Here is a 13,570-nt window from a genome sequence, read left to right on the forward strand (position 1 = left end):
GAAAGTTACTGATAGAAATCTCAATATTAAAAATTATATACATGATTGAATTTTTTTTATAATCTTAATTTTCATTAGAAAATACAGCACTTTTGTCAAATATTTTCCATGAAAAAAGTGCTGTGATGTATGAACTACTAGTATGAAGTTCAAGCCATGTGTACTTAGTTACTGTAGATTATCAAATAATTTGACTTTCTTCCGTAAACTAGCATTGTGATAGTACAAACAATTGCATATATAATTGAATTCAGATTCAGATTCATATTCAGATTCATATTCAGATTCTTATATTGTCTTGAAAATCTTAGATCTGAATAGAACTGTATAGAATTCTATCTATGAATACATTCACATATTATAGTCATCTGAACATAATCATTTCCCATACACAAGCCTCTTCCGTTCACTTTTCAGCCATATTTGTACGTATCTATAATCTGTTGGTAAGTCTGTACCCCAGGGGTTGAACAGAAATTGTTAAAAGTAAACCCCGTGCTCAGTGATATTAAATCACTCCTATTATGGACATTAATATTCAATATTTGTTATTACTGACCCATTATTTATTTTTAGGAATGTCTCGGAGGTAATAGTAAAACTGTAATGTGTGCAACGATAAGCCCAGCAGCTGATAATTTTGAAGAAACATTATCAACTCTAAGATATGCAGACCGTGCAAAAAGAATTGTTAATCATGCTGTTATTAATGAAGACCCCAATGCCAGGGTAAGGGTAGTTAAAATGATACTGACGTATGTATGTATGTATGTGTGTGTGTGTGTGTGTGTGTGTGTGTGTGTGTGTGTGTGTGTGTGTGTGTGTGTGTGTGTGTGTGTGTGTGTGTGTATGTATGTATGTATGCATTTATTTATTTATTCGTGTGTGTATGTATGTGTGTGTGTATGTATGTATGTATGTATTTATTTTTTTATTTTTTTATTTATTTATTCGTGTTTATGTGTGTGTGTGTGTGTGTGTGTGTGTGTGTGTGTGTGTGTGTGTGTGTGATACATTTGTTCAAATGGTGGATTGAGAATTCATTACTTCATCAGAAATAACATTTTAAAACAATTTAACTCTAAATCTTATTATTGATAATTCTTTTCTCTTCTTTCTTCAGATTATCAGAGAACTTCGAGAAGAGGTTGATTGTCTCAAGAAACAATTGAGACAAGCAGAGGTCAGTACAACCAGTCTGTTGTTTATGTCTAACAGTTTCACTTATGTTAAGTTACATACTTTGCACCAAATATCTTTATTGTATTTATGCTAACATGGTTTCATATTTTACATTTGAGTGGTTGTTATTATAAAAGTATGAAAGTGGATATTTTTTTATTAGTTAAATTTTTTTTATAAACCTGACATTAATTTATTGTTATGAAATTTTGTTGTTGTCTTGCACAAGTTATTTATGATGTGAAACACTTTGTGAAGACAAATATGTATACATCTCGTTTGTCTCAGTTTCATTTCTGTGTGTTTGTATAGAGGATAAAAGTTGATATTTTGAAAAATGATTCGCTAAGTGCTACATGTAATATATCATTTTTCACAGTTTATGTTTTTGTTCTCATTTCTCAGAGACTCTGAAAAGTTTACAATTTGAAGTTTGTCGATATTAATCTTTTATCCTTATAAGTTATAACTATATAATGTTTCTCGATTTGTGTTCTTTTGGTTGTTATTACAGTATTATAAATGTTGACTTTATGGAAAATAATTCATTCATCTTTATACTGTAATTTTCTTCAGTTTGTGTTTGTTTTGTTTTTATTATTCCAGCATGTAAAACTTGATTGTGAACTGTAAAGAAACTAATTTTCATCTTTATACCTATATCATTTTCCTCAGTTTGTGTTCTTTTGGTTATTTTTACAGAGTATGAAAGCAGATAATTTAAAAGAACAACTTGAAGAGTCTGAAAAACTTATGAAGGAGATGACGGTGAACTGGGAAGTGAAATTACAAACAACTGAAAGAATTATTCAGGTGAGTATTAAACACAGAGGAAAGACAGCATATGAAGTATGAGGTTTCTATTCTTTGAGATGGGTGTATGCAAATTACTTCATTTTATTCCATCTTTGAAATGAGTATGCAAATTAGGGGTTATGCAAATGACTTCATTGTATTCTATCTTTGAAAAGTGTATGCAAATTAGGGGTTATGCAAATTACTTCATCTTTGAAATGAGTATGCAAATTAGGGTTATGCAAATCACTTCATTTTATATGCAGAAATTATGTGCAATTGTGCAGATATTGAGCTCTTTAAAATTCTTCCTTATATACAAAATGAAAGATTAAAGTTTTGATACACTGTGCATGTAAACTATATTGGTCTATACACTATAAACACTAATTATGTTTCCAATAAAACAAATTTAGTTTAATATGTATATTTTCTTTTGTCTTCGTGAGAAAGCAATGTTTGTCAAGTTATTGCTAAACCGCTGAAGGATAACGTATGTCTAACAAGTTAAGTGATGTGGTGAACTTGTGGAAATAAAAAAAACCCTCATTAAGGCCAAAAAAAAAAATATGTCTGGTTCTGGTCAGCGCGCGCGTGCCCTGAATACCCCCGCGTCGATCCTTTTTTTTCCGATAATTTTTGCTTTCCCGTTCCTTATTTACAATTCCCCGTCGATCAACACTGTATGCAAGGCTAGCGGAAAAAATTTAACTCGTGTGATGGCGCACTTCTATTTGGTAACGGGTACCCTTTTCTTCTAGTACTGTTGCATACCCATAATCCCCCGTACGATATGTGTACGTAATATGTACGATGAGCGTGGTTGATGGGAATCACGGGAAATAGTGTGTTCACTGTGCTAGGTGGTAAACCGCTCACATGTTTCGAAAATGTCAGAAGTTTGAGTACGTCGTGAGCAATCGAAATGTTGATATCAATTCAGCTGACTTTCGAGGTGTTCTTAGTTCTGGTGATCGTTTCGTTCTGCCTTCTGAATACAAAGATTTTCCTGTAGCGTAAGCAGTTAGCTCTGGATGTATGCGCTACGATGTTCGACACGTCTTTCCATCTGCGATGAGTTGGAAAGACGTGTCAAACATCGTACCGTATACAGACTGCGTATCAGACTGATGATGGACGGTGCTCGAAAGAAAACACTGCCTCCTCTACGTCCGTTGGACAGACCTATTTCTCGTTATTTAACGTTGCAAGTTGCACAATGACATTATACAGTGGTTGCAAGGCAAGACTCATTATCTTGGATGGGATTATAACTGCAAATCGGGATTATAACTGCAAATCACTGGGCGATAAGATAAATTTGTAAATGTGACTAGTGATGCCCTGATGGATGATTGATCCGCATCGTATAAAACTTGCCATACAACAGTGCCAACTTCCAGAGTTGTATGACATCTTCCGAGAGCATGTAAAGTGTAAAAAATGTGTATTTACTAATTTGCCAAAAAAAAAAAAAATTAGGAAAAAAAAAAAAACGCGCGTCGTCGCACCACTTTAGAAAGTTTACCCTGACCAGAACCAGATTTTTATTTTTTTTTGGCCTAACCAGTAGTTAATGTACAACTTGGGTCAAAAGCATTTATCAAGGGATAACAAAAACCCTCGGGCTACTAGTGCTAGTCTAGGGTGTATGCAAATAAAGGTATTACAAATTAATTGTGTAGCAATTTGAATTACCATGCACTTGCAATTGATTGGAAAAATGCATTACTCCCAAATAGTTTGCTTCAGGAAAACCAATATGCCTTAGGGACGATCACACAATGTCACACAAGTTCAATGAACGAACTTCATTTGATTAAGGAGGAGAGATCTGGCATCATTGCGATTGCTGAACTTCATTTTCACACTTCTTACCAAATTTAGAAAACTTTCATGCCTTCAGTGATAACAGGTTCTGTATTTACTACTGAGATGTTCATAATTTAATTAAAATTTACTTCTAATGTAATATACAGTGCAGAGTACAGTACAGAGTTTCCAGTAGTATTTTAATGTGTTTACCATCAAGTGTTTACATTGCGTCGATCGTGGCAATGTGACTGCTACAATTTTCACCATGGTGACATCATATATGAACGTGTTGATGTCACACTTATGAATGTTCGTTTAGGGGGAGGGGGAGGGGGTTTTGTCCTAAACGAAAGAAGTTCATTTATTGAACTTGTGAGACGTGCAACCTCACCTAGAAAAATTTGACTTTCAGTTCAGACAAGCAGGGAAGGACAAGCATTTCCTTGTCTGTTCCTTGTCAAAATAATGATAATCCTGTACATTTTACTCCAGGAAAACCAACAAGCCTAGAAAAAATGGGGAATTTTTGTTCAAAGAAGTGGTGCGTGAGAAGCATTTCCTTATCTGTTCCTTGTCAAAGTAATGATAATCCCGTATTTTTCACTTCAGGAAAACCAACAAGCCATAGAAAAAATGGGAATTTCAGTTCAGTCCAGTGGTGCAGGAGAAGCGTTTCCTTATCTGTTCCTTGTCAAAAATAATGATAATCCTGTACTTTTTACTTCAGGAAAACCAACAAGCCTTAGAAAAAATGGGAATTTCAGTTCAAACTAGCGGTATCAGAGTAGAGAAGGACAAGTGTTTTCTCGTCAACCTAAATGCTGATCCTGCTCTTAATGAACTCCTCGTCTACTACCTCAAGGTGAGTCTACAACTGTTGACACTGGATAAATTTAATGGATGGAGGAAGGAAGAGTAATAAATCTTGAGAGCCGTTTACAAGATTTTTACAGACAGAACGACGACTTCTACAATGACCTATCGTCTGATGAATTGCTTTGGAGGATAAAATCAAGTGCCTTTTGATGTATTAGGATGTGTTTTCTTAGAAGTGTTCAATTAGTATGCCCTCTTGTACATGTTAAAAAATGAAATTTTTTGTTTGTCGTGAAAATGATGACAAATTTGTTTGCTTGTGAAAGACGAACGACTTGGAGTCTATTGAATTACTCCGAAGGAAAAAAAATCAAGCATGAGAAGTGCCTTTTGATGTATTCTGTTTTGTTAGTAGAAGTTTTTGATTAGTATGCCCTTTGATAAATAATGACATTTATTTGTTACTGTTGGTCAAAATGAACTCTGATAATATTAGTACTATGATGTGGGTACATTGCATTGTGTAAGTGCGCCCTCTAGCAGTACATATTAGTATGGCATATTTGAATGAAAAGAGACATAACTGACAGTTTACCCTTCAAATTTACCATGTTGCTTTAAGTCTTTCTAAAGTAGATTTTGTTACAATATGATTTTTAGTTGCAGCGAATACGTTACAGAATTCCTAAAAATAGATAGGCTAGGTAATCAAATACTCTGACATTACAGCTGGTTTTGTTGCCATAGTTACATGTATATCGCAAAAACATATTTTTGTGACGTGATCATTTAGGTCAAAAGCCAACACCAGAGGACGCAGTTTTATCAGCATTAAAGCCTGAAGGTCTATTTATTCTTCAACCATTCCTGCCTTGCTTCATCACCAGAGGGCATACTTTATTGAAAAGGTCTCTCTTCTCATCTAACCTGTCAACTGTCTAGTAATTACCTTTAGTGATAATGATTATTCCAAAAAGGTCTCTTTGCTTCTCTTTTTCACATTCTTTTGTCATTTCTCTGATTCAACACCAGAGGGTGTAGTTTCTTAGAAAGGTATACTGACATCCATTCAACTGTCAATCACTTTATGTCACATCTCTTCTTAACACCAGAGGAAGTGATGCATTGGACAAAGCCTATTTTGGGATCTCACTAACAGCAATATGCACTGTGAAAGTTTTACTATCTGGTTATTAGATTATTCTGTCACTTTTTTTCCAGGAACACACTTTGGTTGGGAGACCCGATGCACCTGCCAATCCCGACATTCAACTCAGTGGTTTGGGAATAATGCCAGAACATTGCGTAATAAACATAGAAAATGAATTTGAAGTCTATATCACACCAATGGAAAATGCTAGGTAAGTTGTCATGTGCTTTATCAATCAGTAATTCAACCCTGAAGGGAAGTGGTTCTACAATGTTACACTTGTAGTCTAAGGTGTATGTGTTGTTGTTGTTGGGGGGGGGGGGGAGCAAGGACGGACTAGAAAAATTATCCCTGTCTATGAACAAACTTTAGAATCTACATAACTTTATTCCCATAAAGCAGTGCCTTCACTAATATTTCAGAAGGTACATTGAATTTGGCTGAGAGGCCACACTTATCATTGGCTGAGTGGACATATTTGCCATTGGCTGAGTGGGCATATTTGCCATTGGCTGAGAGGGCACACTTGTCATTGGCTGAGAGGGCACACTTGTCATTGGCTGAGTGAGAGGGCACACTTGCCATTGCCTGAGTACACCTGAGAGGGCACGCTTGCCATTGGCCTCATAAACAAAGTTGGCCAGGAATTTGTTAGCGTCAGAAATAATTTGCATTGTCAGCATAATTCACTACAAATAACAATATAATCCTTTATGTAACATTGTATGAGTGTTATTTATTGAAATGTAGTTCTCACTTCTAATTTGTTTATATGTCATTTCTACAGGACTTGTGTGAATGGTTCTGTTATTGACAGCAAAACAGCACTTCGACATGGTGATAGAATATTATGGGGGAATAACCACTTTTTCAGAATAAACTGCCCGAGACCACCTGGAGCAGGTAAGTTTATTTCAGTATGTGCGTCTGTGTTTGTGTCATTATCTGTGTTAGTCTGTATGTAAGTGTGTGTTTGTCTGTCTGGATATCTCTGTGTATCTGTGCATATTTTTCTGTCTTGGTTGATGAGTGTGTGTGTGTGTGTGTGTGTGTGTGTGTGTGTGTGTGTGTGTGTGTGTGTGTGTGTGTGTGTGTGTGTGTGTGTGTGTGTGTGTGTGTGTGTGTGTGTGTGTGTGTGTGTGTGTGTGTGTGTGTGTGTGTGTGTGTGCACGTGCGTGCTTGCGTGCGTGCGCACACGTGCATGTGTGTGCATGCATGCACATTTGTTAGGAGAGGGGAAAGGTAGTCAGCTCTACCCAAGTCCCCACAGATAACTAGGGTTTCCCATCAAATTTACTAGTGCATTAGTATTACTTACTATATTTACCGATACATTGTACAGAAGAAAAATTTACCAGATTTTCCCCTCTAGTTATTAAACCAGGGTTCCAAAATTTAGGAACACAGTGTGTTCTTCATTATACTTTGTCAACTTTTCCTGTAGAGTGTAATTTGTAATACAGCCAAGTGGAGGGTCTAGGAGTACAGGTAATACAGTGTAGGTAACTTAGAAGAGTCAGAACAATAGAACCAAACTAATTAGAATTCAAGAGCATTATCTTTCATTTAACACTGATTATCTTGTAAGTTAACCAGTCAACATGTGTCCAGGTAAAAACACAAAAGCTCGGTCCTTCCATAAATAGTTAGTCGCACAATAAGTATGGTGTGGTGAGTGGTCATTGAAGGTAACTTGAAAGTGAATACAGCCTACAGGAATGGTTAGTGTTGCATAAGAAATGTTTGCCCTGTCCCTTCATGTCTGCATACATTTCATGTTAATTGTTATTCTCGCTAGAAGTATTAGGGTGGACAGTTATAGGGTACTTATACAGCTACATGTCAGCTGGTTGCTCATGGACTCTCCTAATTCTTCTTTGATGTCTTTGTCAGGCTCCAGTGGTACTAATACTCCAGATTCTGAAGTGCCAGCTGATTTTGACTTTGCACAGAGTGAAGTTGTAATGAAAGAACTAAGCAATGGTAAGTTAAAACTATTGTAGCCATTACTTCAGTTCAAAGATACCAACATAGCATTCGATTACAAAAGACTTCATGAAAAAATATGTTAATTGCATAACTGAATATTGTATCTATTGTTCTCCAGTTTAGAGTGGCCATATGAATGACGATTGGAATTTATTTTGGATTTTTGATTTACTAAACAATTTTATCATGGCTTCCTACTTGACAAATCAATGTGGAACAACATATGCCAAGTCCATGTTTGTGACTCAATAAATTGCAAAAGATTAATAAATGTGTAAAATGTATGTTATTGCACATATAATAACAAACTTTTTACAGCTTTTTGCAATGTATTGAGTTACAAACACATACTTGGTCAGTGTTGTTTCATATTGATTTTTGAAGTAGGAAGCCATGATAAAATTGTTTTATAAATTAATAATCCAAAATAAATTCCTAATCCTCATCCATATGGCCATTTTAACTTGTTTTATTATATGCCTCATGCAGTATTGGGTTTATTGCTGTTCATTTTAACTCTTGTATCTGACATATCAGTTGAATAGAGTGAAAGCATTGTTGAGTCAGTAGAATAGAAATTGATACTTGACTGCATTTTATATAGTAGTACATTGTAGTTTAGAGTCACCTTATTGGAGTCTAATTTTCGAAGAAACTACGTAGCTTTTTTCTGCATCTCTCAGATATGTCATCAGCATCTCTTCAAACATAGGTGCTTCAAAAACTAGATTCCAATAAGGTAAATCTACTATTGTTGAGTCGTTATGCAATGTTATTTCATGTCATTCAATGTCCTACAATACATTCAGGGCCAACAATTGTACATTGTGATTTAGGAACACTTTCACATGTAGGAGTACCTTTCACTTGCCTCTAAAACATACTCAGATAATTTGAAACCAGAAATTAAGTTGAGGCATTAGATTTAATGTTATACTGCAAACAATTAAAGTGCATGTATCTAAAGTGATATCACAGAGAAGTTGATGACCAGTGTTGTTGTATTTCCATTTTGTTCACTGGTTTTGTAATTGAAAGATTTACCGTACAGTTACACACATTCAGCTACTGTGGAATCATTAGTGTAAAATAGGGGGTTATGTCACTGCCTTATCCAGTCTATGTATAAGAGATGAAAAGGTCAAATGTCGCAATGATAATTTGATAATGCGTTTTCAACAATTAGGAAAGGGGACAGAGTCCTATGGGTATCCAGTTAATATATCCTTGATCTAGCTAGAGACAGAAACTTTACAGTCAACATACGCAATGACAGCAATTACCTGTGAAATCAATAACCTAACAGATAAATCTCACTTTCATGAAGTTTTCACAGTTTTAGCGTCATTACACAAGGCTAGATTGTAGTTAAACATTTAATGGAAATCAATAGATGAGTTGTAAGAAAACAAGCCTTGCTTTCCAAGGTGAGACTGTGATTATCTATAATGTAGTGTTGTCAGAGTAACATCACCAAGACAATCTCCTATGTTGGAGTTGATGCACTGGACAAGACTAGAAGATTCCAGGAAACCAGCTACGAGCTGGAAAATGTGGTATTGTTAATGGTTCCAAGAATCAATTAGACTGTGAAATATAGTTACTTTAAAACAGTTAATTTGAAATGATTGTGGCATTTTGATTTGTATACTTACGGACCTTGATCATGCAAGTATTATTCAGTACTTAGCGGGAGCACAAGCTGAGTTAATACATGTTTAGGAGTAGTTTTCACTGCTTATTTAAAAGGTACTTTCAGTATTCTACTTACTGATGTATACTTAACCACCACTTGCAATTGACTGAAATCAAACCTGGTATTACGGTATAGCTCTTCAACGATCCGATGACATAATTTATGATATACGTATCAAAAAATGTTCAGGAAATTCCTACTATGCAGTCAACTATTCTAACAATGCCAGAAGACAATGGTAATGATGTAGAAGCCATGCATGTGTACTGGAATGTGGTTTTATTTAGTATTTTCATTTGAGTATAAAAAGGTTATAAACTCAGCTTGTAGCTCTCACGTTAATGTCTCCAAAACTGGAATGGCATGTTTGTAGATTAATACATTTGATATACAGAAACTAGGTTTATTATTTAACAAAAGTTATAATTTTCTTTGATATGCCAATCAAATACTGAATACATTTGTATGTAGATTATGTTATCGTCATCCAATTAAATATTCGTATTTAATATTTGTTCGTAGATCCTAAAAACAATGTTATCTAATTGAATATTCATATTTTATATTTTATATTCGTAGGTCCTAAAAACAATGTTATCTAATTAAATATTCATATTTGATATTTTAATTTCTTAGATCCTAAAAACAATGCTATCTAATTAAATATTCATATTTGATGTATTATTTTCTTAGATCCTAAAAACAATGCTATCTAATTAAATATTCACATTTGATATTTTATTTTCTTAGATCCTAAAAACAATGCTATCTAATTAAATATTCATATTTGATATTTTAATTTCTTAGATCCTAAAAACAATGTTATCTAATTAAATATTCATATTTGATGTTTTAATTTCTTAGATCCTAAAAACAATGCTATCTAATTAAATATTCATATTTGATGTTTTATTTTCTTAGATCATATAAACAATGCTATCTAATTAAATATTCATATTTGATATTTTATTTTCTTAGATCCTAAAAACAATGCTATCTAATTAAATATTCATATTTGATATTTTAATTTCTTAGATCCTAAAAACAATGCTATCTAATTAAATATTCATATTTGATATTTTATTTTCTTAGATCCTAAAAAGAATGCTATCTAATTAAATATTCATATTTGATGTATTATTTTCTTAGATCATATAAACAATGCTATCTAATTAAATATTCATATTTGATATTTTATTTTCTTAGATCCTAAAAACAATGCTATCTAATTAAATATTCATATTTGATATTTTAATTTCTTAGATCCTAAAAACAATGCTATCTAATTAAATATTCATATTTGATATTTTATTTTCTTAGATCCTAAAAAGAATGCTATCTAATTAAATATTCATATTTGATGTATTATTTTCTTAGATCCTAAAAACAATGCTATCTAATTAAATATTCACATTTGATATTTTATTTTCTTAGATCCTAAAAACAATGCTATCTAATTAAATATTCATATTTGATATTTTAATTTCTTAGATCCTAAAAACAATGTTATCTAATTAAATATTCATTTTTGATATTTTATTTTCTTAGATCCTAAAAACAATGCTATCTAATTAAATATTCATATTTGATGTTTTAATTTCTTAAATCCAAAAACAATGCTATCTAATTAAATATTCATATTTGATATTTCATTTTCTTAGATCCTAAAAACAATGCTATCTAATTAAATATTCATATTTGATATTTTATTTTCTTAGATCCTAAAAACAATGCTATCTAATTAAATATTCATATTTGATATTTTATTTTCTTAGATCCTAAAAACAGTACTATCTAATTAAATAGTCATATTTGATATTTTATTTTCTTAGATCCTAAAAACAATGCTATCTAATTAAATATTCATATTTGATATTTTATTTTCTTAGATCCTAAAAACAATGCTATCTAATTAAATAGTCATATTTGATATTTTATTTTCTTAGATCCTATAAACAATACTATCTAATTAAATATTCGTATTTGATATTTTCTTTTCTTAGATCCTAAAAACAATGCTAATTAAATATTCGTATTTGATATTTTATTTTCTTAGATCCTAAAAACAATGCTAATTAAATATTCGTATTTGATATTTTATTTTCTTAGATCCTAAAAACAATGCTAATTAAATATTCGTATTTGATATTTTATTTTCTTAGATCCTATAAATAATGCTATGAAGAAAATTGAGGATCAACACAAGGAAGACAAAGATAAAGCACTTGAAAGACAAAGAGATATGTATGAGAGACAACTAGAAATGCTGAGAAATAAAATGACACCCAGTCAGCAACAACAAATTGATCACTTTGACATAGCTCAGCTTAGTCCACAAACTAATGCCAATAATTCCAGTGTTAATATGCAAACAAGATACCAACAGTGGGAAGAAGAACGGTAAGTGTTTAAAAAACTAGGAAACTTGAGAATAAAAAATGAAACATAATCATGGAATCATATTAATTGTTAATATGCAAACAAGATACCAACAGTGGGAAGAAGAACGGTAAGTGTTTAAAAAACTAGGAAACTTGAGAATAAAAAATGAAACATAATCATGGAATCATATTAATTTAGGCATCAAACATGTTCTGAATGTTGTTGATAGATTTTGAATTTTAAAATATGGATTGAAAAAATTTGATTACTGGGTACGCTGACTTATCTTCTCCTTAAGAATGGGTTACATGAAATGATTAATTCTATGAAATGTTGATAATATAAATGGCCAGACACATCAACTATCCATCCAGAATAGTGTAGTGTGGTGGCAGTCAGGTGATGACATTGAAAATACAAATAAATGGACATGCACATTGACTACCAATCAAGAGCATATATAGTATGGTGGTAATCAGGTGGTGACATGAGGGTATACTAGAATATAGTGCATGCCAGTGTTGGTCAGAAAGTTCATTCAATATAATTAGAATAAAATATATAATATCAACATGTGTTTTCTCTGTCTTTATAGAGATGACATATTCAGACAGAGTCTGGCCAAGCTTCGAGAAGAAGTGGTGAAAGCAAATGCTTTAGTGAGAGAAGCTAATTTCTTGGCAGAAGAAATGGGCAAGAAAACAGAATTCCATGTTACATTACAAATTCCAGCATCCAATCTGACTCCAAATAGAAAGGTAAGTGTTTATCAGAAAGTGAGATGATAATGTGAGAGTGAAACTTTCTTTGTTCATGATATTGTTAATAGTTTTGGTATCCCCACATTTCCAAAGCCTCTATTCAAACATAACATAATTGTATAACATAAATACACATAGCTGGAAACAAGAATATTTGAAGATAAATTACTTAACAAAGAGAAGAGAAATTAGATACACCTGTGAGTTTTTGACTGCATCATCCCTTAGCTTTGCTGCATAGAAGATATACCAGCATTAATAGTTTTACTGGAGTAGCAATGCATGTCTGAAGACAACAATAATTGAATTAAATTAAAATTAAAATTTATTTCCCAGCATACAAATGACAAGTAAACATTAACATCCAAAAAAGAAAACGATTTAAAAAGTTGTGAGTGAGAGACTAGAAAATAGTTTTGAGAAAACTAATTAAGCTTCACATAATATCAATTTATTCTCAAGCGATAGATAAAAAAAGTAATGTGCTAGTATGTTCTGTGACCTTAAACTTCTGTCATTCTTTTCCATCAACAAGAAATTTGACACAATAATTAGATTGTATTGTATATGTTTTACAAATGTAACTGATTCTACTGTGTGTTGGTGTCAGTTGTATATTGAAATTGTCTCTATGTTGTTTCAGAGGGGTGCCATTGTCAGTGAACCTGCCATTCAAGTAAAGAGAGCTAACAAAGGGACACAGATATGGTCCATGGAAAAGTTAGATAATAAGATTATAGATATGAGAGATATGTATGAAGACAGGAAGGAGAGGGGTTTGCCTTTACAGGTATGGATGTAGGCAGTAGAAGGGATAGGAGGGGGGGGGGGGGGTTGCGAGAAATGGTGGGTGGCTGGGTGGATGGATTGATGGATGGATGGATGGGTGAATGAGAGTGAGTGAGTGATTGCATACATATGAAATGAGTGAGTGAATGCATGAGAGAATGCATAAGTGAGTGAGTGTGTATGTGTGTGTGTATG

The 13,570-nt window shown here is 32.9% G+C and overlaps 1 protein-coding gene across 1 annotated transcript in view; it reads left to right on the forward strand.

The window, feature by feature from the left end:
* LOC144445055 (kinesin-like protein KIF13A) overlaps positions 1 to 13,570 on the forward strand; it is a 109,842-nt gene that overhangs the window by 71,205 nt on the left and 25,067 nt on the right. Inside the window, exons 11-20 of the mRNA XM_078134605.1 lie at positions 577 to 729; positions 1,124 to 1,183; positions 1,885 to 1,995; positions 4,520 to 4,654; positions 5,830 to 5,969; positions 6,546 to 6,661; positions 7,652 to 7,741; positions 11,606 to 11,843; positions 12,421 to 12,583; positions 13,230 to 13,376. Of these exons, the coding sequence (XP_077990731.1) occupies positions 577 to 729; positions 1,124 to 1,183; positions 1,885 to 1,995; positions 4,520 to 4,654; positions 5,830 to 5,969; positions 6,546 to 6,661; positions 7,652 to 7,741; positions 11,606 to 11,843; positions 12,421 to 12,583; positions 13,230 to 13,376 (1,353 nt within the window). The remainder of the gene's footprint in view (positions 1 to 576; positions 730 to 1,123; positions 1,184 to 1,884; positions 1,996 to 4,519; positions 4,655 to 5,829; positions 5,970 to 6,545; positions 6,662 to 7,651; positions 7,742 to 11,605; positions 11,844 to 12,420; positions 12,584 to 13,229; positions 13,377 to 13,570) is intronic.

This window comes from Glandiceps talaboti, chromosome 13, assembly GCF_964340395.1.
Source record: "Glandiceps talaboti chromosome 13, keGlaTala1.1, whole genome shotgun sequence".
NCBI lineage: Eukaryota > Metazoa > Hemichordata > Enteropneusta > Spengelidae > Glandiceps > Glandiceps talaboti.